The sequence below is a fragment of the Neovison vison genome, chromosome 10 (assembly GCF_020171115.1).
Source record: "Neovison vison isolate M4711 chromosome 10, ASM_NN_V1, whole genome shotgun sequence".
Taxonomy (NCBI): Eukaryota; Metazoa; Chordata; class Mammalia; order Carnivora; family Mustelidae; genus Neogale; species Neogale vison.
In genome coordinates, this window is record NC_058100.1 from 51,346,569 (window position 1) to 51,368,805 (window position 22,237).

The window sequence follows — 22,237 nt, forward strand, 5'->3', positions numbered from 1 at the left end:
ATACATCTGAAGGGTCTCATGATTCAGGTTTTTATAAGACGGTAATAAATGACCCTTTCCTGACAATAGCTCACCCCTCAAGGTCCTGGAAACGTTGCTTCCAAAATTCCTCAGAGACTTATGCATCCCTAACGCCCTCCCAACGTGAAAGTATACAATGAGGCACTCCTCATGACCCCGTGCTGCCCACGGGTCTTGTCCCTGTGCTTTAATAAAGCCACTTTTTTGCACCAAAGACATCCTCAAGAACTCTTTCTTGGCCATTGTCTTTGAACATTAACGTCTTTCCACATCATGGGTGATCAATTTGCCCATATTCTCTCTCTCTCTCTCTCTGTATATATGTGTGTGTATATATATATATATATATATATATAATTATAATAATATATTACATATGTAATATATTATATATATAAATAAAATATGTAGTTTCACTTGCACCAGGATATTATTTTTGCAACTTGAAAACCATTAATAAAGGAAATCAGGTGAACGGATAGATGAATGCGGTGGCTGGCTGAATGGAAGAAATAGATGAATGGATAGAAGGGGGGGTGGGTAGAAGGGAAGAAGAAAGTAAGGAGTGCACAATACAGCAATGGCCCAAGGAAAGGGCAGCCCCAAGCAGACCATTCATACTCAGTTCCTTGGCTCCATATCTTACCTCCTTAAGCTGGGCGCTGTCTTTGGTGGTCTGAAAGTTCTGGCTAAGTTCATCCACTTCTTTTTCAAAGAGTGAGCGCACCTCACTGAATCCTGAACTCACTGGCCCCATGAGCTCCTCCAGAATGGACGCCAAGAACGGTTGCACATTCTCCGCACAGCTTCTTTCTGCGGGCTGGGCCACCATGGCTGAGATAGGAAATAGGCAGAAAACCATCACTTATTATGGGCAAAATTGGGTTCAAAGTCCCTGGAGCCAGACCAGGGGTGGGCGGGCAGTGCCCCAGAGAGCCACTTAACAGCCCAGGCAAAGTCAAACGAGCAAGACAGACCAGCACAGAGAGTCCTGTGCCAGCACTCACCAGAATGGAAAACCATTTGATGTTTGCAGAATTGGAACAAACCATCCCTCCCCTCCCCAAGCTTTCCTCTACCCAGGGATGAAGTGCACTTTTCTGGCTGGTCCCTGTGATCACGCAATGCCTAACAGAAAACAGAAAATGCTGGCAATCCACCTCTTAACTCTCATCATTATCATTCTGTGTGCATAATTCGTCTTCTAAAAAACACAGTTTACTAGTTTTTAAATTGAGGTATAACATTATATCAGTTTCAGCTGTACAACGTAATGATTCAATATTTGTACATAACAACTTATTAAGTTTTAATTAATTTCTCTAAGAGTTAATCAGCTCATATAATTCAATTCCCCTTTCCCCTCCTCAAGAGACTTTTTTAAAACTTGAACCCAGTTTTTTCTTGGGCGTACAGAAACAGATTCCATTGAAAACAAACACCACCCCCTCCCACACCCAGCCCCAAGTTTTTTTAAAAAAAGGCTATTTTTTCCCATTAATCACAGAAAACATGCATGATGACAAAAATATAGAGAGCACAGAAAAATCATAAAGAGGGATGAAAAAGTGTAACCACACTTCCCAGAGGCAAATCCTACTCTTTGATTTAAAAGAGGAAGAACACCGGGGGGGCCTGGGCAGCTCAGTCGTGAGCGCGTCTGCCCTGCATGGAGCTCTGTTCAGCCAGAAGTCTGCTTTTCCCTCTCCCACTCCCCCTGCTTGTGTTCCCTCTCTCCCTGTCTCTCTCAGGTTAGCCAGAAGGACAAGCGTATCTGGGTGTTCAATCCTTCCATTTTATACATGGAAAATCAGAGACCTGGAGATGTCCCAGGGCTTGTCCAAAGTCACACCTTAATTTATGGATCAAGGACTACACTTCAAGTGTATTTCTTAATCCTTTATTGGCAAATAACGTGCTTACAGGGAGATGAATGGGGCCCATTCTTCTCTCGGTTTGCAGAAATATTTCACAGGTATGGAGGATCAGACGGCCCCTTCCTTGGAGAATCCGAGATGACTATTCATATTATGAGTAACTCACCAATATTTGATATATAAAATATTAAAGAGGTCATAGAACTGCTAGGGGGAAAAAAACCCCTTTTGATTGTATGATTTAAATATGAAATGATCTGTGACTTCTAAAAACAACTGGCTTGATACCAAAATGCAAAAATGTGTGTCAGGAGAATAAAGGACTTATTTATCAATGAACTTGGAGAGAAGAACTGTTTGAAAAGCGCCTTATAGAAATTTCAGACTAGTCATGAACACAGGTCGTATGCAGTAAAGATTGAGTGGCGGCTGGTGAGATTCACCTGCTGAGCGGGTTGGAAACGGACACAGGCAGGGGCCAGGGCGACCCTGCCCTCCTCCGCCTGCTCCCCGCTGATGCCTGTGTGCCAGCATGGGTTGCAGCCTCCTCTCTGTGCCTTTTTTGTGCTCCTATCAGTTGGGCCTTCCTTCCTCCTGCTCTGCTTGTGAACATCTCCCTCACCTGTTCAAGACCCAGTACTAACCTCTCCCACGCAGACAGCCGCACGCCCTTGGAACCACCACCCAGCCCCCTGAGTGGTGGGCTGCCTGTCGCTGCTTCCTTCCGGAGGGCATACATTTGACACCCCACCGGGACATGACCTGCTAACCTCGAGGTGTGTAGAAACACAGTTGTGATAAATATGGACTCACAAACAAACCATCCCAAAGTTAGGGCCGCTGCGGCAGAGCCACGGAGCAGAGGGACAAAGACGGAAAGTGTTGGGATTAGAGGGGTTTGGAACCTGACTCAGTTTTGGAATCTGGGCCAAGTTACTTAGTCTCTGCCTCGGCATTCTTATCAGGGAGGTGGGGATCATGGGATGAATGACGCCGGGGGGTTGGGGTGACGATGATGTGGGCTGACTGTGTTCAGGAGCTTGGAGCTGTAGGTCGCCCTCGGGAAGCCCTCACTCGCTGCGAGCCCTCGTCCCACCTGCCGGCATCATCCTTTTTCCCATTAACCGGCAAGAAAACAGCGTTATTGTTGCAGGAGCCCGCAGTGTGTTTTGAAGCTGACCTAGTTCCTGGCCGAGAACTATAGTGTCCTCAGTTCCTGCTTCTTCAGGGGCACCTTTCCCATCTTTTCCCCCTGTTCGAGAATCTGTAACATGCCTTGTATCCTCTTGTTGTGAAATCATGTTGTCTTCTTTGACTCCTCGTAGCCCTTGTATTCAGCAGGAGCAGGATAAGTGCTTACTGAATGAAGAAATACTTGTCGGGCAGGACTAAAGATTGGTTGCTTGACTGTCCAGAGTCATTTGGGAGGAAACGGGAAGATCACTGCTTAGAACTCCCAAAGCTCTGTCAAAACCCAAAGCCCTTTACTGACGCAGTCCCAAGTATAGAGTTGATCCTTGAACGATGCAGAGGTTAGGGGTGCTGACCACCCCCTGTCGTTGAAAATCTGTGTATAACTTTTGACTCCCCCCAAACTGAACTCCTAATAGCCTACTGTTGACCAGAAGCCTTACCCATAACATAAACAGTTGACGAACACTTATTTTGTATGTTGTGTGTGTTAATAATAAAATAAGCTAGAGAAGGGGCGCCTGGGTGACTCAGTCGGTTAAGCATCTGCCTTCAGCTCAGGTCATGATCCCAGGGTCCTGGGATCGAGCCCTACATCCATCAGGTTCTCTGCTCAACAGGGAGCCTGCTCCTTCCTCTATCTCTGCCTGCTGCTCTGCCTGCTTGTGACCGCCCCTCCCCTGTCAAATAAATAAAATCTTTAAAAAAAAAATAAGCTAGAGAAAATAAAATGTTACTAAGAAAATCAGAAGGAACAGAAAATATGTGTTTATAGTACTGGATTGTATTTATCCAAACCCCCCCTTATAAGTGGACCTGTGTGGTTCAAACCTGTGTTGTTCAAGGCTCAACTGTACTTTATTGTTTTAAAAGGTGGAGAACCAGAGCCTTAGTTAAAATGTGCTTCTGATAATCCCTTTTAAAAAGACTTGATTGGGACGCCTGGGTGGCGCAGTTGGTTGGACGACTGCCTTCGGCTCAGGGCGTGATCCTGGAGTCCCGGGATCGAGTCCCACATCAGGCTCCCAGCTCCATGGGGAGTCTGCTTCGCTCTCTGACCTTCTCCTCGCTCATGTTCTCTCTCACTGTCTCTCTCTCTCAAATAAATAAATAAAAAATCTTTAAAAAAAATAAATAAAAATAAAAAGACTTGATTGTGACTTCCTTTCAAAGTTCCTTTTAGGAGACAGAGACTAGTCTAGGGCAGAGTGTTTTTCCATTTTATGTGCGATATACTAGAGCCACAGAGACCAGGAAAAAGAGAGAGAGAGAGAAAATGGTTGAATTCGGGCGGGACTGGGGAGCTGGGTGCTGGAGGTTTTAAGTTATACGAGCCCTTGAATATAGTCAATTCTCCATCAGTTGTGCTAACAGGGGAATGGGAGACATGGAGAATAGTGAACACGTAGCGCTGAGGCTAATCTGTCTATGCCCTGGAGGGTACGGCGTGGACAGACCCGCACGGAAACAGACAGGCACTCCTGCCGTTGTCAAGCCCGCTCTCCACTCCCTCGCTGAAGAACCACTGGAAGGGCTCAGAGGCAAGCTGGGCTGCGGTGTGAACAGGGCTGGAATGGCAGAGTGTAATCCACCAAGCAGACAGCCCCTGTCAGGTGCTAAGTCTCTTGAGTTACAGGAACTGGGTCCCCGGCTCATTGCTAAAGCCCCAGCACCTTGCTCAGAAAGCACCTAGTACCTATGTTTTTAAATGAATGAGTGAGCAGATGAGCAAGTGAGTGAAGAATCTGAAAAATGAGGGCGCCTGGGTGGCTCAGTGGGTTAAGCCTCTGCCTTCGGCTCAGGTCATGATCTCAGGGTCCTGGGATCCAGCCCCATGTCGGGCTCTCTGCTCAGCGGGGAGCCTGCTTCCCCACTGCCCGCCACCTGCCTCTCTGCCTACCTGCGATCTCTCTGTCAAATAAATGAATAAATAAAAATCTTTAAAAAAAAAGAATCTGAAAAATGACAACGTAAGAAGACTGTTGCTAAACCATCCCAGAGGAGTCTGCGTACTTCTTGCAAAGGACATTCGGTGCTTGTTGGGATGTAAGAATTAACTAATATTTCAGCCAATAACATGTTATCCTGTGCAATTCCTTAGCGGCCCTCTCAGGCCTCTTGTGAAGGCACAGGCAACCGCTTTTCTGCCAATGGCCAGAGAGAGAACATGTGCGACCTCGCAGTCCAGGAGGTCTCGGTTCCGATTACTCAACTCTGCCCTGTAGCATGAACGCAGCCAAAGGTGACACATAAATGAACGGACACGCCTGTGTCCCAATGAAATGCTATTGACAGAAATTGGCGGTGGGCCCGATTCAGGTCAGGGCCCACAGCTGACAGACCTCAATCTCAGGGACCCTCCCTCCTGACTGCAGAGGACACTAAGGCACATGAAAGTCAAGTGACACTCCCAAGTACACCTGACCGGCCATGTTGCCCTTGTAACTAGAATCCACATTTATCCACGCTAAGCCAGTTTTCTTCTTGTGAAGAGAAAATCCATTTATTCATCCATTCAAGTATTTGCTGAGAATCTGCATATACCAGGCATGGTACTAGGCCCTGGGTATGCCTGAGTGAAACAGGGGCTGCATGGTCCTGTTCTTAGACAAATTATGGTGGAGAAGGGGCACACACAGAAGCCAATACAATTAGTGTGAGAAAAAAAAAAAAACAATTAGTGTGAGAAGCACCACAATAGGGGCAGTGTGTAGGGCATCAGAATTTGCAGGCACTACCACAGGCAAGAAGCAAACTCTTCCTTCCTGCTGGGGAAGGTCCAGCCCTCACTAGCATATGACCATGACACCCGGTATCGGCTCTTCCCGATTCTGCCAGTTCAGTTTTCCTCTGAATCATGAAATATGACTGCGTATGCAGCTCATTCAGCTGTAAGGGCCTGGATTATCTCCACTGACCTTTGATCTTTCCAATTAAAAAGTTCTTCGAGTTCACGATCTGATCCATGTCTGAACGGATGGTCCCCTCCAGGCCCTTCGTCAGAGCACGGCACTCCTCCTTCAAGGCACTTAATCCTTCTGAAACTTGGTGTCGAACCAGGTTGTAGGCTTCCTCAAGGAGCTGCAACAGAGAACAGCACAGAAATCGGGGCTCCGTCGTGTGCGAGCGCCTGCCGGAGTCAAGTAGCGCGGGGAGGGCTAAGCACAGATTCTCTTAACGTAAACACGACTGCAGGCACCCTCATTTTTCTTCCCTGATTTGAGCCTGTTTGGATTAGTCCTCATGGAAGTGAGACTGGGCAGACTCAAGGTAGGTAGTTCTCCACCCAGGGAAGGAATTATTAAAAAAAAAAAAAAAAAAAGGAAGGGGGGGGAGAAGGAGGGGGTAAGGAAGAGGAGGAGGAAGAGAAGAAAGAAGGAAGGAAGGAAGGGAAGGGAAGGGAGGGAAGGAATGAAGGAAGGGAGAGAGAAAGAAAGAAACTAAGAAACTGCCCTAATAAAAAAGGAGGGAAAGGGATGTTCATTTTGAATAGCACAGTCACACAGCAAGGTCATGGCTTACGCCGAGCCAGGCCCTCTTTCTGTCATTCTTCTTCCCCTTCATTTTCGGCAGAAGGTCCGTCTGAAGGGTTGGCAGGAGGTCCTCCATCACCAGGTTACTCAGGACCTGGGGAGAGGAAGACAGCCCCAGAGTGAGTTGGGTGGTGACTGGTCAATCTGAGCATCGGGCCAGCTGACGCGGTCATGATCGGCTGTGCTGATCCTGGCAACCTAAGACTGTCCCGGGCTACATCAAATCCATCAGCTGATAGTTTCGTTCTGGTTCTGAGGCTACAGAAATCTCAACCAAAGACAATCTTAGAGGGTAAACATTCTTGAATATCTGCGAACAACAGTAATGTCTACTGACGGTTCACCATCAGAAGGATAAATTCCTCATATTCACACTTCTTCAGAAACTAGAACAATCCAGTGCATTTGAGATAAAAGGCAAAATTTTAATATGGATACGGGCGTCCTTAGCAACCTCATGACTTGGTTTTGGTGGCTTGAGGTCTTGATGTGTCCTCTGAGACTATCACGCCTCCTCAAGCTCCCTTAGGATCTGTGTGTCTTCAAGCTCTTTGTCCCTGCTGTCCCCTGAACCCCACCTCCATCATCCTTAAGATTTAGAGAAAAAAATGGAGCAACAAACACTTGGAACAATTGGACATTTGTGGGGTGAGCAGAACATGGGTGAGGGGATCCAAAGTCTTCAGAACATTTAAAAAAAAGTCTGCTCCCAAGTCACTCTTAAAATTTTGGTTGGCTCTGTGAAAATGTGTGTGTGTGTGTGTGTGTGTGTGTGTGTGTTTTAAATCTGACCATGTTCTCTATATCCACATATTATAATGTTCCATGTAACCCAAACTTCTCCTTCTTTAACCAACCACCTCCCCGCGAACTGGAGATTTGCTTTTCAGATTCAGTTTTACTATGAATCTTTTAGGGTTCACAGCATATTTTTCAATATCAGCCTGCAAGACAAGATTTACAAAAGAAAAAGAGTAATTGGGGAATGGAGAATCATTTGACACCCATTCGAGGAATTTAAAATAATATTTGTGCAAAATAATTGACCTTATTCTCATACAAATTCAAAATTAGGCTTTGGGAATTACAGAAGATCTCGTCCTGAGGTCACTGGTCAGCCTCGTGCTAGTGAAAATGGTCATGAGCTCACTAGATCTTGCCTTTCACCAAGGACTTGGTTAGAGCAGGGTGGAATGTTTTAGCTGAACGGTCAAGGAACGCTCCCAGGGTGGAGGTGGGTGAGTCGTCCAATCCCCCTGTGCCTGGGGGTCACTGGGAGAGAAGGCTGCTCAGGTCAGTGTGGGGAGTGGGGTCCTGTCACCTGCGATGTAGAACTTTGTGGTGTGACAAAGATTATAATGGGGATAGGATTTCCCCAAGTCCTGGTAGTTCATTGGTGGGAATGGTTTTCTTCCTTAACCATCCTCTGGGAGCAGTCAAGAGGTGAACCAGGAATTTGAGAGGAATGTGATATGTGCAAGCTCCATGGAGATTAGCAGGTCCAACAATTAGATTCAAGTAGGTCATTAATAACATGGATCCTGCCCGCGTCCTGCTCAGGGGAGTAAGTCCTTAGTTGGAACACATCTGCCCAAGACTGAAGGAAGTGTAGCATCGGGAGAATGAGCTAGGAAAACAAGGAGATGGAGGCGGGACTTAAAATCAATGGGAAGTATTATCTTAGTTGAAAGTGTTAAATTCAGGGTCATAATAATTGCTTAACTCATCCTTTTGCAGATATTAGTTTGAGTCTGAGCATAAGCAATAAAGGGCTGGGAAAGAAGAAAATGTTACAAAGGTCAAAGAAAAAAAAATACTCCATTTGGGTAAGTCATAGTTTTCTTTTAGTCTTTCCCATATAATGTTCCAAGAAATTGAGTTCTATTTTATTTATTTATTTTTTAAGATTTTATTATTTATTTGACAGAGATCACAAGTAGGCAGAGAGGCAGGCAGAGAGAGGGAGAAGCAGGCTCCCCGCTGAGCAGAGAGCCCGATGTGGGGCTCCATCCCAGGACCCTCAGATCATGACCTGAGCCGAAGGCAGAGGCTTAACCTACTGAGCCACGCAGGCGCCCCTAGTTCTATTTTATAATTTAGGGACCTGAAACGGAAATACGTCTGGGGAAAAGAAAGAAGGGGAAGAGGAGTGGGTTGCAAGGGTGTGGGGCCTGGGAACACCACGGGGCAGGCAGAGCCTTGAACTGCTGGGATCCAATTGTGCCATCCAAACGCTGAGTAACCCCTTCCTCCACCCTTCACCCCACCGCCCCCAACCTTGTGCCACCCCCTCCCCTGCCCAGGGTCCTCTCTGAGATTCCCCACCTGGGTCGGCTCTTCATGAGCAGGGTCCAAAGCCCTGGGTCTATTCTAGGGAAAGTAGCCAGTCAAATAAATGAACCATACTCATGAAGGGGTCCTCAACCTTCTCGCTCAGAACTAGATCTATTGAGTTTCACCACAAAGGCCCTAAAAATACCACTTTTGCTTATAAAAGAATCGGTGTGTGTATGTGTGTGTAAATTAAATTGCTGGGATGTGTAGATTTTAAAATTCCATCGCACATACAAGAAACCAAACATGCTATTAGGTCAAAATTAACAAACCCAGGTTCACTCTCTGAAGACCATGCCGTGGGTTACCTTCCAGAAGCTGACACTATGGGGAAGGTGTGAAGTCCAGAGAGACTGTCTCTTCCTGAAACTGGCCCCATGGTCTGACCAGGCTGCCGACCTTGTGCCTTTTATATTACTGAGTGGCCATCGGTGAAAGAATCATTTAAAGGGGTCACATTCAAGGTTACTAGATAAAAGACAACTCTGAAATGTATGGAGAAGGCTTAAAATGTGGATAGTTTTTTTGTCTTGAAACAACCTGTTCTGTGGGAATTATGAGCTACTTTCTCAGCTCACCTGATAAATTTAAAGGCAAATTTAAATTTATAATAATACTTATAAAATAGTAAATACATATTTATTACATAAATATGTTACTGTAATAATTAATAAATACCAAGTAACTGAAAGTACTTTACATTTTGCAAACTGCTTTCTTTCACGACCTCATCTGATGCATTTTTATATACTGTAAGAACTATATTCAAGTTCTTACTAGTATATAGATTTTTTTTTTGAAAGATTTTATTTATTTGACAGACAGATCGCAAGAAGGCAGAGAGGCGGGCGGGGGTGGGGAGAAGCAGGCTCCCCACTGAGCAGAGAGCCCATTGTGGGGCTCGATCCCAAGATCCTAGAATCATGACCTGAGCTGAAGGCAGAGGCTTTAACCAACTGAGCCACCCAGGTGCCCCACTAGGATATAGAAAGTTTCACCTTAATCACCTGCAGGTAAATTATCCTAAGATATTTGCTCTGCTTGGACACTTGCCTGACAAATAATCACCGCCATGAGGGCCCCCCCCGCCCCCCGGACTTGCTACGCGAGTCATTACAATGAAGATAATAATTAACAATGCTGAACATCTTGTGAGTACCAGGCCCCGAGGCAGAGGGGGTTAAGACAAAATGATGATCAAATACTCAGTGGATATGAAAAAAGTGCAAATAAGTCCAGTGGTTTAAACAAAAGATGTCATATTCTCAAACTCAGTTATGTCGTGCCATTTCCTGCAACTACTTGGTAGCTGTTTTTGGCCCCTGATCTCTTTTTCTGGTGAGTGTTAGGACAGACGCTCCTTCAGCTCCACGCGTGAGGTAACACGGAAGCCTCCCCCGATGGGCCCCAGATGGGGGTTTGGGAGCCGATGTCCTTCCATTTCCTTTCACCCGCTTCTCCAGGCAGAGCCAGACATGGCTCAAGATGTGTTTCCATCCCAGGCTGGGTCTGTGACCTCAGCCAACCTCTCTGAATGTTCTTCTTTCACTTGGAGGGTGTTGGACAGACAGTCCTTGAAATGCCCTTCAGTGCTCATACTTTAGGAGTCTGATTTCCCCATAGATACTCAGATTCCTGGGGGAGCAAAACTTCTCACTGGGTCACTTGGTAACTCCAGCTTTTACTGATCTCTTCTCTGTTTTTGTTTTGTTTTGTATTGCTCTGCTTCCCCACTTACGGTACTTTTTTTATACTGCAAAATTAGCACCTTCCTATCACTGCTTGGTGCTAATGCTTTATGATGTCCATATATGTGCAGAGCCACACACAGTTCTAACGCTGCCTCGTACTCTGGATGTTTCTAGGTATGCCTAGCCTCACCACGATGGCAAGGGATGAGTCATTTAGTTCTCTTGCACCTTCTAGAGCTTCACACCTATCAACCCAAAACAAAAGGCAGAAGGTCAACAAAAGAAACATGATACTCCATGTGAAGAAAGGATTCATTAAGTACCTGCTTTCAATGGCATTACGAAGGCATGTGAGCTGTCATGAGATTTCAAATGAAAGGAAAGATCAAGCAAGGAGCATAGGTAAACTTGAGGAGTTAAGAAAATGATGAACTTGGTAGACTCCCATAGTTGATGTTGATCTTTCACTGGACCAGAAATTGGAAGCCATCATTTCCTTCGCCATTTGTCCACTTAGCATGTGACCATGACGCTATCAACTGCATGGGTCAGGGACCGACCGTCCTGTCCCGCCCATCTCTGGGTCACCGGCACCCTGCATGGTGCCTGGCATATAGCAGCTCAATAGTTGTTCAGTGACTAAACCTGGATGAGTCACTTGACTGCTATATGCCTCCCTCTGCTTTCTCATTTACAGAATGGAGATACAGGTAACCTCACGAGATCAGTAAGACAAACAGAATTAGGATTTGAGCATTAAAAAGCATTACACAAAGGCATTTTAATACTGGTGTATATCTTAAATATGTTGGTTTACATGGTAGGCTAATCAGCATCAAAGTCTTCAGCCTCCCCTTTTGCTTTCATTTTTCTTTTTGGCATAAGTACAGTTAGTGCTTCATCCTTTCAGGTTGATAAATGGATGTGCTTCCCCCAAATATCAGAAACCAAGAATTGGCTAAAGTGCTGGAAAAAGTCTCAGGCTGAGAAATAAATGAGTTTAGAATCCTCCAAAGGGGAGGGAGAAAAAAGAAGCTTCTGAGTCATATGGTTAAACAATGAAGAACAGCCCCATCATCACAAGCAAATGTTTTTGGCTTTAGAAGTTTAACGACCGGACGAAGGCAAGGCCCCATCTGGTCTCTTCCAAATAGTGTCTCCTAATAACAAATTCCACTGGCCCCCAAAAGAGGCACTTGGGGAGATGAGGGGAAATTAAAGAATAGCATTGTTGAACCCTGTGTGCCTCTAATTAAATAATGCCATACCCAGCCTCCTCCTCCTAGCTGAATCAGCCATGTGATTGGTGTTCTCATGGACACAGTTTCCTTGGAGATTTGTGGCCATGTCCCTGGTACCAAGCCAATGGAGGTACTCAGCCCATGACTAGCGTTTAATCAAGGTCATGGGAAATTATATCAGGCCACAGGGGATAGAAAACTAGAGGAGGTAAATAAAATGCATAGAAAACTGTCTAATGCTTTTTTAAAATGTGTTTCCCTGACTTTGTTCACAGATCATTCAATAAGTAAAGACAAGCATGTGCCAAAGAGTTTTCCAGCAACATCTCACTTAATGCTCAGAACCCTGCAAAGTAAACATTATCATTACTCTCTTTTTCAGTGGACTAACCCGAGACGAATAGAGGTCCAATAACTTGGCAAGATTTAGCTCAAGTCCACTGACCTAAGGCCCCACCGCACACTATGCACTTTGCCACACTGCTTATGTTTGCTTACGGTCTAGAAGCATGAGGGCAATTCAAAGAATCATGCTTTGTGTCAGAAGCAGTAGAAGCAGCTCTCTCCACTGCCTTTGCAGGGTCTTTTTTTTTTTTTTTTTTTTTTTCCTTTGCAGGGTCTTAAGCTGCCCTGTTTACTGCCCAGTATGGAGGTGTTTGGAGAGGGTCCCTAATAGTTTGTGGATCAAATGCTTCTAGATGATTCGAGAAATGGCCTTTGGAACCACATCTTCCATTCTTGCAACTTTTTTGTTTGTTTGTTTGTTTGCTTTATGACTCTGACCTCCCACAACAGACAGGGTAGAGGATCCAAAATTCTGAGCCATGTTACCTGGACTTCATCCCCAGTGATCATTTCCCATGAGCCATAGTGTCCCTTCTCCTGACGGAAGAACTGGACAGCTTCCAGAAATGCTTGGGCTTCGAACGTCGTCTGCTTCATGTAATCTAAGAGAAAAAGGCAAGGGTGTTTAGCAGAGAAGACTACTTATACATTTTATCATGGTTCTTCAAGGGATCTAACATTACCTGAATACTACGAGGGAGAAAATTATGAGACACACAAAAATCAAGCAGGTGTTGAATTCAAAGTTCATGTGCAGATTTGAATCACACTTCTTGCTCCCCATAGCAGCGATTCAGTCTATCCATTGCTAGGCAGACTGGCTAGGATGAGAAGCAGATGAATCTCCCTTTATCTTTCTTGTAAATGCTTCCCTTGGGCATGGAAGCACCTACTGGCTTCCTGCTTCCAAATGTAGCACCTCATTATGGCAGACCGTTCCTGCACAAGGCTTTGTGTGTCCCGTGGAATCCCTCCCCATTCCCTGAATGACACTCTGATTTCTTTGCGACTTGATAGCAACTTTCTGTCAAAAGGACATCCATATAGTATGCTGCTTGATGCAAACAAAGAATGACAATGGCTAACAACCATGTAACGAGATACTGTTCTTCTAAACATGTTACACATTTCACTACAACCTCACAAAAACCTCTGTGTTGAGTGTTGTTATCATCTTGATTATATAGATGGTGCAGAAGCCCAGAAAGATTAATTGCCTCAGGTCATACAGCTCGTAAGTGTGTGAACTCAAGCAGTCTGATTCCAGTCCGACGACACTACCCTGTATCAGCACCACGCTAGACTACCTCAAAATCTACGCAAAGCCCCCAAATCTTTACCTTCAAAAATGTGGAACTAGTTTTCCAGGTTTGCCCTTCTAAAGAGATTAGATTTTTTTTCTTATTCTATTTTATATCATTTAAATTCCATTAGTGAATGCATAGAGTATTATTAGTTTCAGAGGTAGAGTTCAGGGAGTCATCAGTCTTATACAACACCCAGTGCTCATCATGACACGTGCCCTCCTTAATGCCCATCACCCAGTTACCTCGTCCCCCCCCACCTCGTCTCTACCAATCATCAGTTTGTTTCCTACAGTTAAGAGTCTCATATGGTGTGTCTCCCTTTCTGATTTCCTTTTTCCCCTCCCTTCCCTACGACCCTCTGTTTTGTTTCTTAATTTCCACATATGAATGAAATCATACAATTCTTTCTCTGATTGACTTATTCCCCTTAGCACAATACCCTCTAGTTCCATCCATGTCTTTGCAAATGGTAAGATTTCTTTTTCTTTTTCTTTTTTTTTTTTTTTAAAGATTTTATTTATTTATTTGACAGAAAGAGATTACAAGTAGGCAGAGAGGCAGGTAGAGAGAGAAGGAGGAGGAAGCAGGCTCCCTGCTGAGCAGAGAGCCCGATGCGGGACTCGATCCCAGGACCCCGAGATCATGACCTGAGCCGAAGGCAGTGGCTTAACCCACTGAGCCACCCAGGCGCCCAAGATTTCTTTTTCTTGATGGCTGAGTAATATTCCAGTGTGTGTGTGTGTGTGTGTGTGTGTGTGTGTGTGTGTGTATTATATCTCCTTTATCCATTCATCTGTCAATAGACATCTGGACTCTTTCCATAGCCAAACATACTAGATTTTAAAAGGTGTTTTATCTGGGAGGAAATATTTAATAGCAGGATTTTAAGTGTGGTTGTGGAAGCAGGAGCTCAACAGCCTTCCCAGAATTCCACAAATCACACTGTGCATAACAATATCCTCATTTCTGCTGTGGACTGAATACTTGTGTCCTCCAGAATTCATACGTTGAAACCCTAATCCCCAGTATGATAATATTTGGAGATAGAGCCTTTGGGAGGTAATCAGGCCAGGAAGGTATGATGGGATTACTGCCCTTATCGTGATGAGATTAGTGCCCTTATAAGAAGAGAGCTCCTCCCCCCCAATTCTATCCTTCCACCAGACCCTGGACCTGCCAGTGCTTTGATCTTAAAACTTTCAAGACTGTGGTATTTTTGTTACAGCAGCCCAAACTGACCAAGACAATTTTTCAATATACAAAGATAGTTCTTGGAGGATATAATGATGACAGAATTATAATAATCTTTTCAAGGAAATGAATCATAGACATAATCTAATCTAACAATAAAGAAATCAAATCTTAGAAAGGGGAAGTAAGGCTAAATGAAGTGATTGAAAGCACCAAATCTCTTGCCTCCTGCTTCTCCTCCTATAGGACCTGAAATTCCCTTGCTAATAATAGCCTATGATCTGTATTTATAGAGTGAATTAGATTAGCCAGTTGAAGGCTGCTGAATTGCTAGGGACCTTCAGAGCTTTAGACAATGGGACTACTCAGTCAAGGAATGAGTGGTTGATAAGGACGGACAAGGCAGAAACAGAGAAGGCTCAATCTTCTCCAGAAGGTGATAATCGATGGGCTGTAGACGACTCTTAAGACTGGTTTTTGAGGTCATAGGCCTCAGGAACCTGGTACAGTGAAAATACATTTCGAGGCATAGTCTCTATGGAGGTCAAGCAACATTCTTCACAGTGAGGATACCATAAAGCCCCAAATCTCTACCTTCAAAAATGTGGAACAGTAACTGACATTTTTTTTTTTTAAAGATTTTATTTATTTATTTGTCAGAGAGAGAGGGGGAGAGAGCGAGCACAGGCAGACAGAGAGGCAGGCAGAGGCAGAGGGAGAAGCAGGCTCCCTGCCGAGCAAGGAGCCCGATGTGGGACTCGATCCCAGGACGCTGGGATCATGACCTGAGCCGAAGGCAGCTGCTTAACCAACTGAGCCACCCAGGCGTCCCAGTAACTGACATTTCTAATATCGACATAGAGATCCGCTCAAGATCTAAATCAGAAAAAGAGCATGTCTGAGAATCAAGTTTTTAAATTGAAGTATTTTCTTCCTTGTTATTTTTTTCTGGCTTGGCAAATGATTTACTGTTTAATCTTAGAGGTTTGGAAAGCACAAATTAAAGTCTTGGTATAAAATTGACAACAAGGGACTGTGATACGGGGCTCAGTACATTGGGAGGGACTTTACCAACAGGATGGAAACTGTAATTATACATTGAGATTCACGATTGACTCATGGGCTTTTATTTTTAACAGCTGTTTTCATTTCCAACCCAAGGAAACAAAGAGATGGAAGAAAATGTGGTACTTGACGGAGTGAGGGCTGCCAGACCTGCAAGCCTGGGAATAAGGTTTTAAATTCTTCTTGTCCTTACAAAAAGCCTAAGTTTACTTATTTCTTCCCCTACAAACCTCAGCAACTGGAGGAGGTATTTGAAACCCTACTCATACCTTCTGTAACTATATCAAAGCAAACTATGGTAGTCGCCCTATGTGTGTTTGCAAAAATCTTTAGAAAAAAATAATTACAGAAGAAATGGGATTTGGAGATAATGACGTGGCAGTCAGAGAGAAGTCCAAGAGGAAAGAGAAGAGCTGGAATGTAGTAGTGGTGGATGAGACACCTTAATCTAGGCAGAGAAGAGAAGGGTTAGTAATCAGATGAACCACACAGGACATTACGGTAATTGAACATCAGCAAAAAAGCCTGAAGGAATGAGGGCAGGGAACTGAATTCTCGACTCTCTGCCATTAGGATGGATTTAAACTGGATTTTAACTATTCCTTTTCCACAGGGATTAAAAAAAAAAGGATCTACTCTACTGATTCATCATTAGATTTTCAGGTTATAAACTGATTAATTAACTTCTACAAAACTTTTAGAACAGTACCTGGCATATAAAATCCATTTTATGGATTTTATGATGGTAAGCCAAACTCAACAGCAACTGCCAGATCATTAAGGAAATAGAGAACAAAGGTTTGCTTTGTGAAAGATAGAATTGCATTGCAATGGTAATACGATCTTCATTTCTTCTAACTAGTTTGCTGAGGCGTTGCTGACCCCAGCCAGAATGTACAGGTGTTTGAGAAAAACCGGATTATCAGTTATTTGATCAACTTCCTGCCATCGATCTCATGAGAACAGAATTCCAGGATCACAGTCACCCACTCCTGCCAACAACGCTGAGAGTTTAGTCCAGGGGTCCCCAGAATCCACCACGGCTTTTGGTTGCTAAGCCTTCTCCTTGTAGGTCGACTTAGAAAAATGGCAGGTTATCAGCTCCATGGACTTTCCCAACACGTTATCATTCTGAGAATGCTGAAGGAGACAGATGTGCTGGAGAGAACTGAGACATCATTAAATCCAGATCCCTCGTTTGGCGGACAAGGAAACTGAAAGAAAATAAAGGTTAATTTCTTCGTTGAAGGTCACACAGCTGGTCCGAATCGGAGCCAAGAGTTGACAAAAGTAGCTGTGGCATGTCAGGAGTGGCCTTGGCATTCACGCTTACTTAAACCATAGACTATAAGAGCTGGAAGTGGTCTTAAAGGTCACCGAGCCGGAGTTCTCGTTCCATGCTGGAAGCCTTCGGAATCCCAGACGCTCATCTGGCCTTAGCTTGACGGTTTCCAGTGACAGAGAGCTCACGATTTATGAAATAGTCATGGAACTCCTCTAATTATTTGAAATTTTTTCCTTTTATTGAGCCAAAATCTGTTTCCGTGAACTCTCATTAATCTCATTTCTGCTTTTCAGAGCAAAATAGACAAGTTTACTCCTCTTCTATATGCTAACTCTAAAAAAAAAAAATAGTTGAATATCCGTATTTTCCCTCAACCATTCTTTAAACAATATAGTTTTGGGGATCTTTTAAATTTAGCTCTCTTTTTTTCTTCCTTCCCTTAGTAACCAATTCCATTTAATCAATATCATCCTAAATTTGGCTTGCGCAAATTATGTAAAGTAAAAGATGATGTTCCCTTTTCTGGTCTTTAACTTCTTCTTCTTCTTCTTCTTTTTTTTTTTTTTAACACAAACGCCTCACACCATTGACTCATACCTTTCTTATAGGCAAATAAAATCCCTACTATTTTTCATATAAAACTTTTGTCAATTTAATCCTTTCCTAACCTGTACTTCTGCTTTTGATGTTGAGGTACAGGTTTTAACGTAACCCCTAATAAATGACAAGTTACTATGATCAACTCAGTGCCCCAGAGCCGGCCAAAATCATTTTAAAATTATAATTCTGGGGGCGCCTGGGTGCCTCAGTCATTAAGTGTCTGCCTTCGGCTCAGGTCATGATTCCAGGGTCCTGGGATCAAGCCCCGCATCGGGCTCCCTGCTCAGCAGGAAGCCTGCTTCTCCCTCTCCCACTCTCCCTGCTTCTGTTCCCTCTCTCGCTGTGTCTGTCTCTGTCAAAAAAATAAATAAAATAAATTTAAAAAAAATTATAATTCTGTTTCCAAACTCCCTTTCCCCACTGTGTCATTAAAAATGTTGGTGGGCTTGCCTTCTGTCACTTCTACCCAACTCACTGATAAAAATATTCATGAGATTGGGGGCAAGGACAGATCCCTGGTAAATTCTAAACATTTTAGAAGACACGCGGCAGATGCATCTTGGCTATTCATTCCACAGTCACATCCTCAGGACCTTAGTCTCTCCCTATTTCTCATCTGCGCAGTCACATGGAAAACTCATATTTGGGAGACATGATTATGGATTCTGCAAGGAAAAGAAAGCTTCTCTAGGCCCCTCGGGGGAACAGTTATCCAGGGGGCCAGGGTTTTTTTTCCACTGGCACAGATTTCCAGCGCGTCTGAGTCAACCGAAACGCCAAAGCTCTAAGGCCTGTGCAGTCATTCTGGGTTTTGACTCTGGCTGCTGGGTTGGGACTCCCTGACTGGGGCTGGGTTTGGAAGCGGCGCTGTTATTTTATTTTATCGGTTCACTGCGCCAAGTCATGTTAGCTGATCTGCCTGGTGATTTGCAAAAGTTATGTAATAGCATTACTCACTACACTGCTATGGGGTTCATCTCGCTAATGTATACTTCTAAATTGTCTTCAGCTTCAGGTCATAAGTCGTCCTTTCTGGGAGAGCGCAGCAAGGCTGCTCGTCCTAGTTTCTTCTCTATGGCAAAGAGAAGAAACACACGAAAAAGCAACCAACGTTTATTGAATCCTGTCAATGTAAGTATGAACCACGGAAGATGTTTACACACACCGTCTCATATAATCCTTCCAGCAATCCCCTTAGGGAAGAATTAATATTCCCACTTCAAGGCTGACAAAGAAACTGACTTCAGAAAGACAAAACAATTCGTTTCAGCTAATAAGTGATCAAGTCAGGTCTACGTATTTCCAAAGTCCTGTAATAACACTCTACAGTTTAATTTTTTAAACTTTTTATTTTGAGGGAATTGTAGATTCACGTGTTTTTATAAAAATAAGAGAGGTGGGGCACCCGGATGATGCAATTAATCGTCCAGCCAGTCTGACATGTATGCACAGGAACATGTGTGTATGTTTGCACATGTGTGTGTATTGTGGTTTAATTTTTAAGTTATTTTTTAAAGTTTCCTTTCCTTCTCAAAGTTTAGAATCATATACGGGCACCTGGGTGGCTCAATCGGTTAAGCATCTGCCTTCAGTTCAGGTCATGATCCTGGGGTCGAGCCCCGCGTTGGGCTCCCTGCTCAGCGGGGAGTCTACTTGTCTTTCCCCCAACTCATGCTCTTTCTATTTAAAAAACAAACAAACAAAAAAACCCACCTAAATTAAAAAAAAAAAAAAAAAAGAATCATCTAGTCCAAACCACTCATTTAAAACATGAGTAAACAGGATCAGACAGAATGTGATGTTATTTAAAGCAAAAGAAAAGAAAGCCCCTCACTGGAATTGCAAATGAATGGTGTCCATGCTCGTGAAATGGTAATAAAAGTTTTTATTACATTATTTTTAAAATATATTCATAACCAAACAAGCAAATATTTGTCATATTATAAATGACAACTCTATGAGCATTAACCTCAGGATTACTTAGAAGTCCCTGAATTGTATTTTGTAAACTTCTAGACTAAAATATACAGCTACTGGGACGCCTGGGTGGCTCAATTAAGCATCTGCCTTAAGCTCAGGTCATGAACCCAGGGTCCTGAGATGGAGCCCTGCACTGGGCTCCTTGCTCCCAGCAGGAAGCCTGCTTCTCCCTCTGTCTGCTGTTCCCTCTGCCTGCGTTCCCCGTCTCTGACAAATAAAGAAATCAAATCTTTTAAGAAAATTTAAAAAAGAAAAGAAAATATATTTAAAAAAATACATCCGTCTACTGACTAAATCCTGTGTTAGTGGATATAGGCCTACCAAGAAGAGAGGAAGAATAAGCCAAGAAAAGAATGTGCTGTCCATGGAGATCCACGGATCTGAGAATGAATTACAACGGTATTGCTCTAGGTGAAAATATGAAGAAAGGAGACTCGCTCGGAGGATCTGAAGGACTTCTCGAACGGATGGAAGAAAGGCGTTCTACTGAAGATATTGTTGTTGTTGTTTTAAAAGATTTTATCTATTTATTTGACAGAGAGAGAGAGATCAGAAGTAGGCAGAGCAGCAGGCAGAGGGAGAGGGAGAGGGGGAAGCAGGCTCCCTGCCGAACAGAGAGTCCGACGTGGGCCTCGATCCCAGGACCCTGAGATCATGACCTGAGCCGAAGGCAGCGGCTTAACCCACTGAGCCACCCAGGCGCCCCGAAGATACTGTTTTGATAGAAAATTTTAACCACTTAGAAAAGAGCTGCATCCCTCGTTTGAGTACGAGTAGTGCATCTCATGTATTCTTGACTTGTCAATAAATATTAAAAGACTGTTTGTCAACAGACAAAAGGAAGTGGTGATTACTAGAACCAGTGAGGACAGGCTAACCCATTTCCTTTGCATTGACATACTAGTGGCAGATTATAAGGCTGTCGAAGACATCCTGTATCTAGATTTTAGCAAGGCAGTTATTAAGGTTTTACATGCTTCGTGTACAACCGTATCACATCACTGACTTGCTCTGGGCTCACAGTTAAGGGACACCCTCTGGTTATCTATCTTGCCTTTTTATTTTTTTAGAGATTTTATTTATTTATTTGGCAGAGAGAGAGAAAGATCACAAGCAGGCAAAGAGGCAGGCAGAGAGAGAGGGGGAAGCAGGCTCCTTGCTAAACTGAGAGCCTGATGTGGGGCTCGATCCCAGAACCCTGGAATCATGACCTGAGCCAAAGGCAGAGGCTTTAACCCACTGAGCCACCCAGGCGCCTATCTTGCCTTTTTAAAATAATTAAAAATGTGTTCAGGGTGGGACCCTAGAGATTTTCCTCTAGGATGTCAGCCCTTCAGCCATCACCCATCATTGAGGCTGTTTATTTGCATTACCAACCAATCTCAATTTCTTCCATGTAGTCTTACTTGTGATCTCTCTCTGTGAAATAAATAAATAAAATCTTTAAAAAAAAAAAGAATTAAAATTTCAGAGTTCTTAGTGTAATCATTTGGTATATGCCCTTCCCTTAGAGTGTAAATTCCAAGAGGACAGGGAACTGTAGTTTGTGTTCACTACTGCATCCTCAATCCCTAGCCCAGTGCCTGGCACATGAGGAAGGGAGAGAGAGAGAGAGAGAGAGAGAGAGGGAGAGAGGTGGGTGGGCGAAGGAGGAGAGGGAGAGAGCAAGGGAGACAGAGGAAGGAAGGAGGGAGGGAGGGATGGGGGGACTAGATTCAGTTTCCTTTAAAAAAAATAGATTTAGTTATTTTAGAGAGAGTGTGTGTGCCCAAACCCATGTTTGGGGAGTAGGGACAGTGAGAGAGGGGGAGAGAGTCTTAAGCAGACCCCACATTAAGCGAATGGAGCCTGAGGTGGGGCTTGATCTCACGACCTTGAGATCACGACATGAGCTGAAACCAAGAGCAGGACACTCAACCAACAGTGCCACCCAGGTGCCCCTAGATTAAATCTCCTTTTAAAGTTCAATCCCACCAAGATTTCTTGGTTACAGAGAAAACCCAAGCATTGCAAATGAATCAGATTCTTTCTCTCTTTTTTTTAATCTTTTAAAAAAATTAACATATAATGTATTATTTGTTTCAGGGGTTCAGGTCTGTAATTCATCATATTCTCTCTTAATGAGTCTCTTTCTTTCTTTCCTTTCTTTCTTTCTTTCTTTCTTTCTTTGACAGAGAGAGGGAGATCACAAGTAGGCAGAGAGCCAGGCAGAGAGAGAGGGGGAAGCAGGCTCCCCGCCGAGCAGAGAGCCCAATGCGGGACTCGATCCCAGGACCCCGAGATCATGACCTGAGCCGAAGGCAGAGGCTTAACCCACTGAGCCACCCAGGCACCCAATGAGTCTTTTTCTTAATGAGTACTTTTCTTACTCTTGTAAAAAAGTAGAGAAGGAACCTGACTACATACTCCAATGCTTCTCAGACTTTGGTGAGCATCAGAATCACCTGGAGGGTTTACTAAAACAGATTGCTGAGCTCCCCCCCTCCAGAATTTTCAGATTCAGTAAGGTATAGGGTGAGATCCAAGAATTTGCATTTCTAATAAGCTCCCAGGCAATGCTGATGCTCTAGGTCCAG

At 43.9% G+C, this 22,237-nt stretch overlaps 1 protein-coding gene across 1 annotated transcript in view; it reads right to left on the bottom strand.

Moving 5' to 3' along the window:
- NIBAN1 (niban apoptosis regulator 1) overlaps positions 1-22,237 on the bottom strand; it is a 158,083-nt gene that overhangs the window by 15,600 nt on the left and 120,246 nt on the right. The window contains exons 6-9 of the mRNA XM_044267288.1: positions 12,720-12,835; positions 6,612-6,716; positions 6,008-6,170; positions 668-855 (exon numbers count right to left, since the gene is read on the bottom strand). Of these exons, the coding sequence (XP_044123223.1) occupies positions 668-855; positions 6,008-6,170; positions 6,612-6,716; positions 12,720-12,835 (572 nt within the window). The remainder of the gene's footprint in view (positions 1-667; positions 856-6,007; positions 6,171-6,611; positions 6,717-12,719; positions 12,836-22,237) is intronic.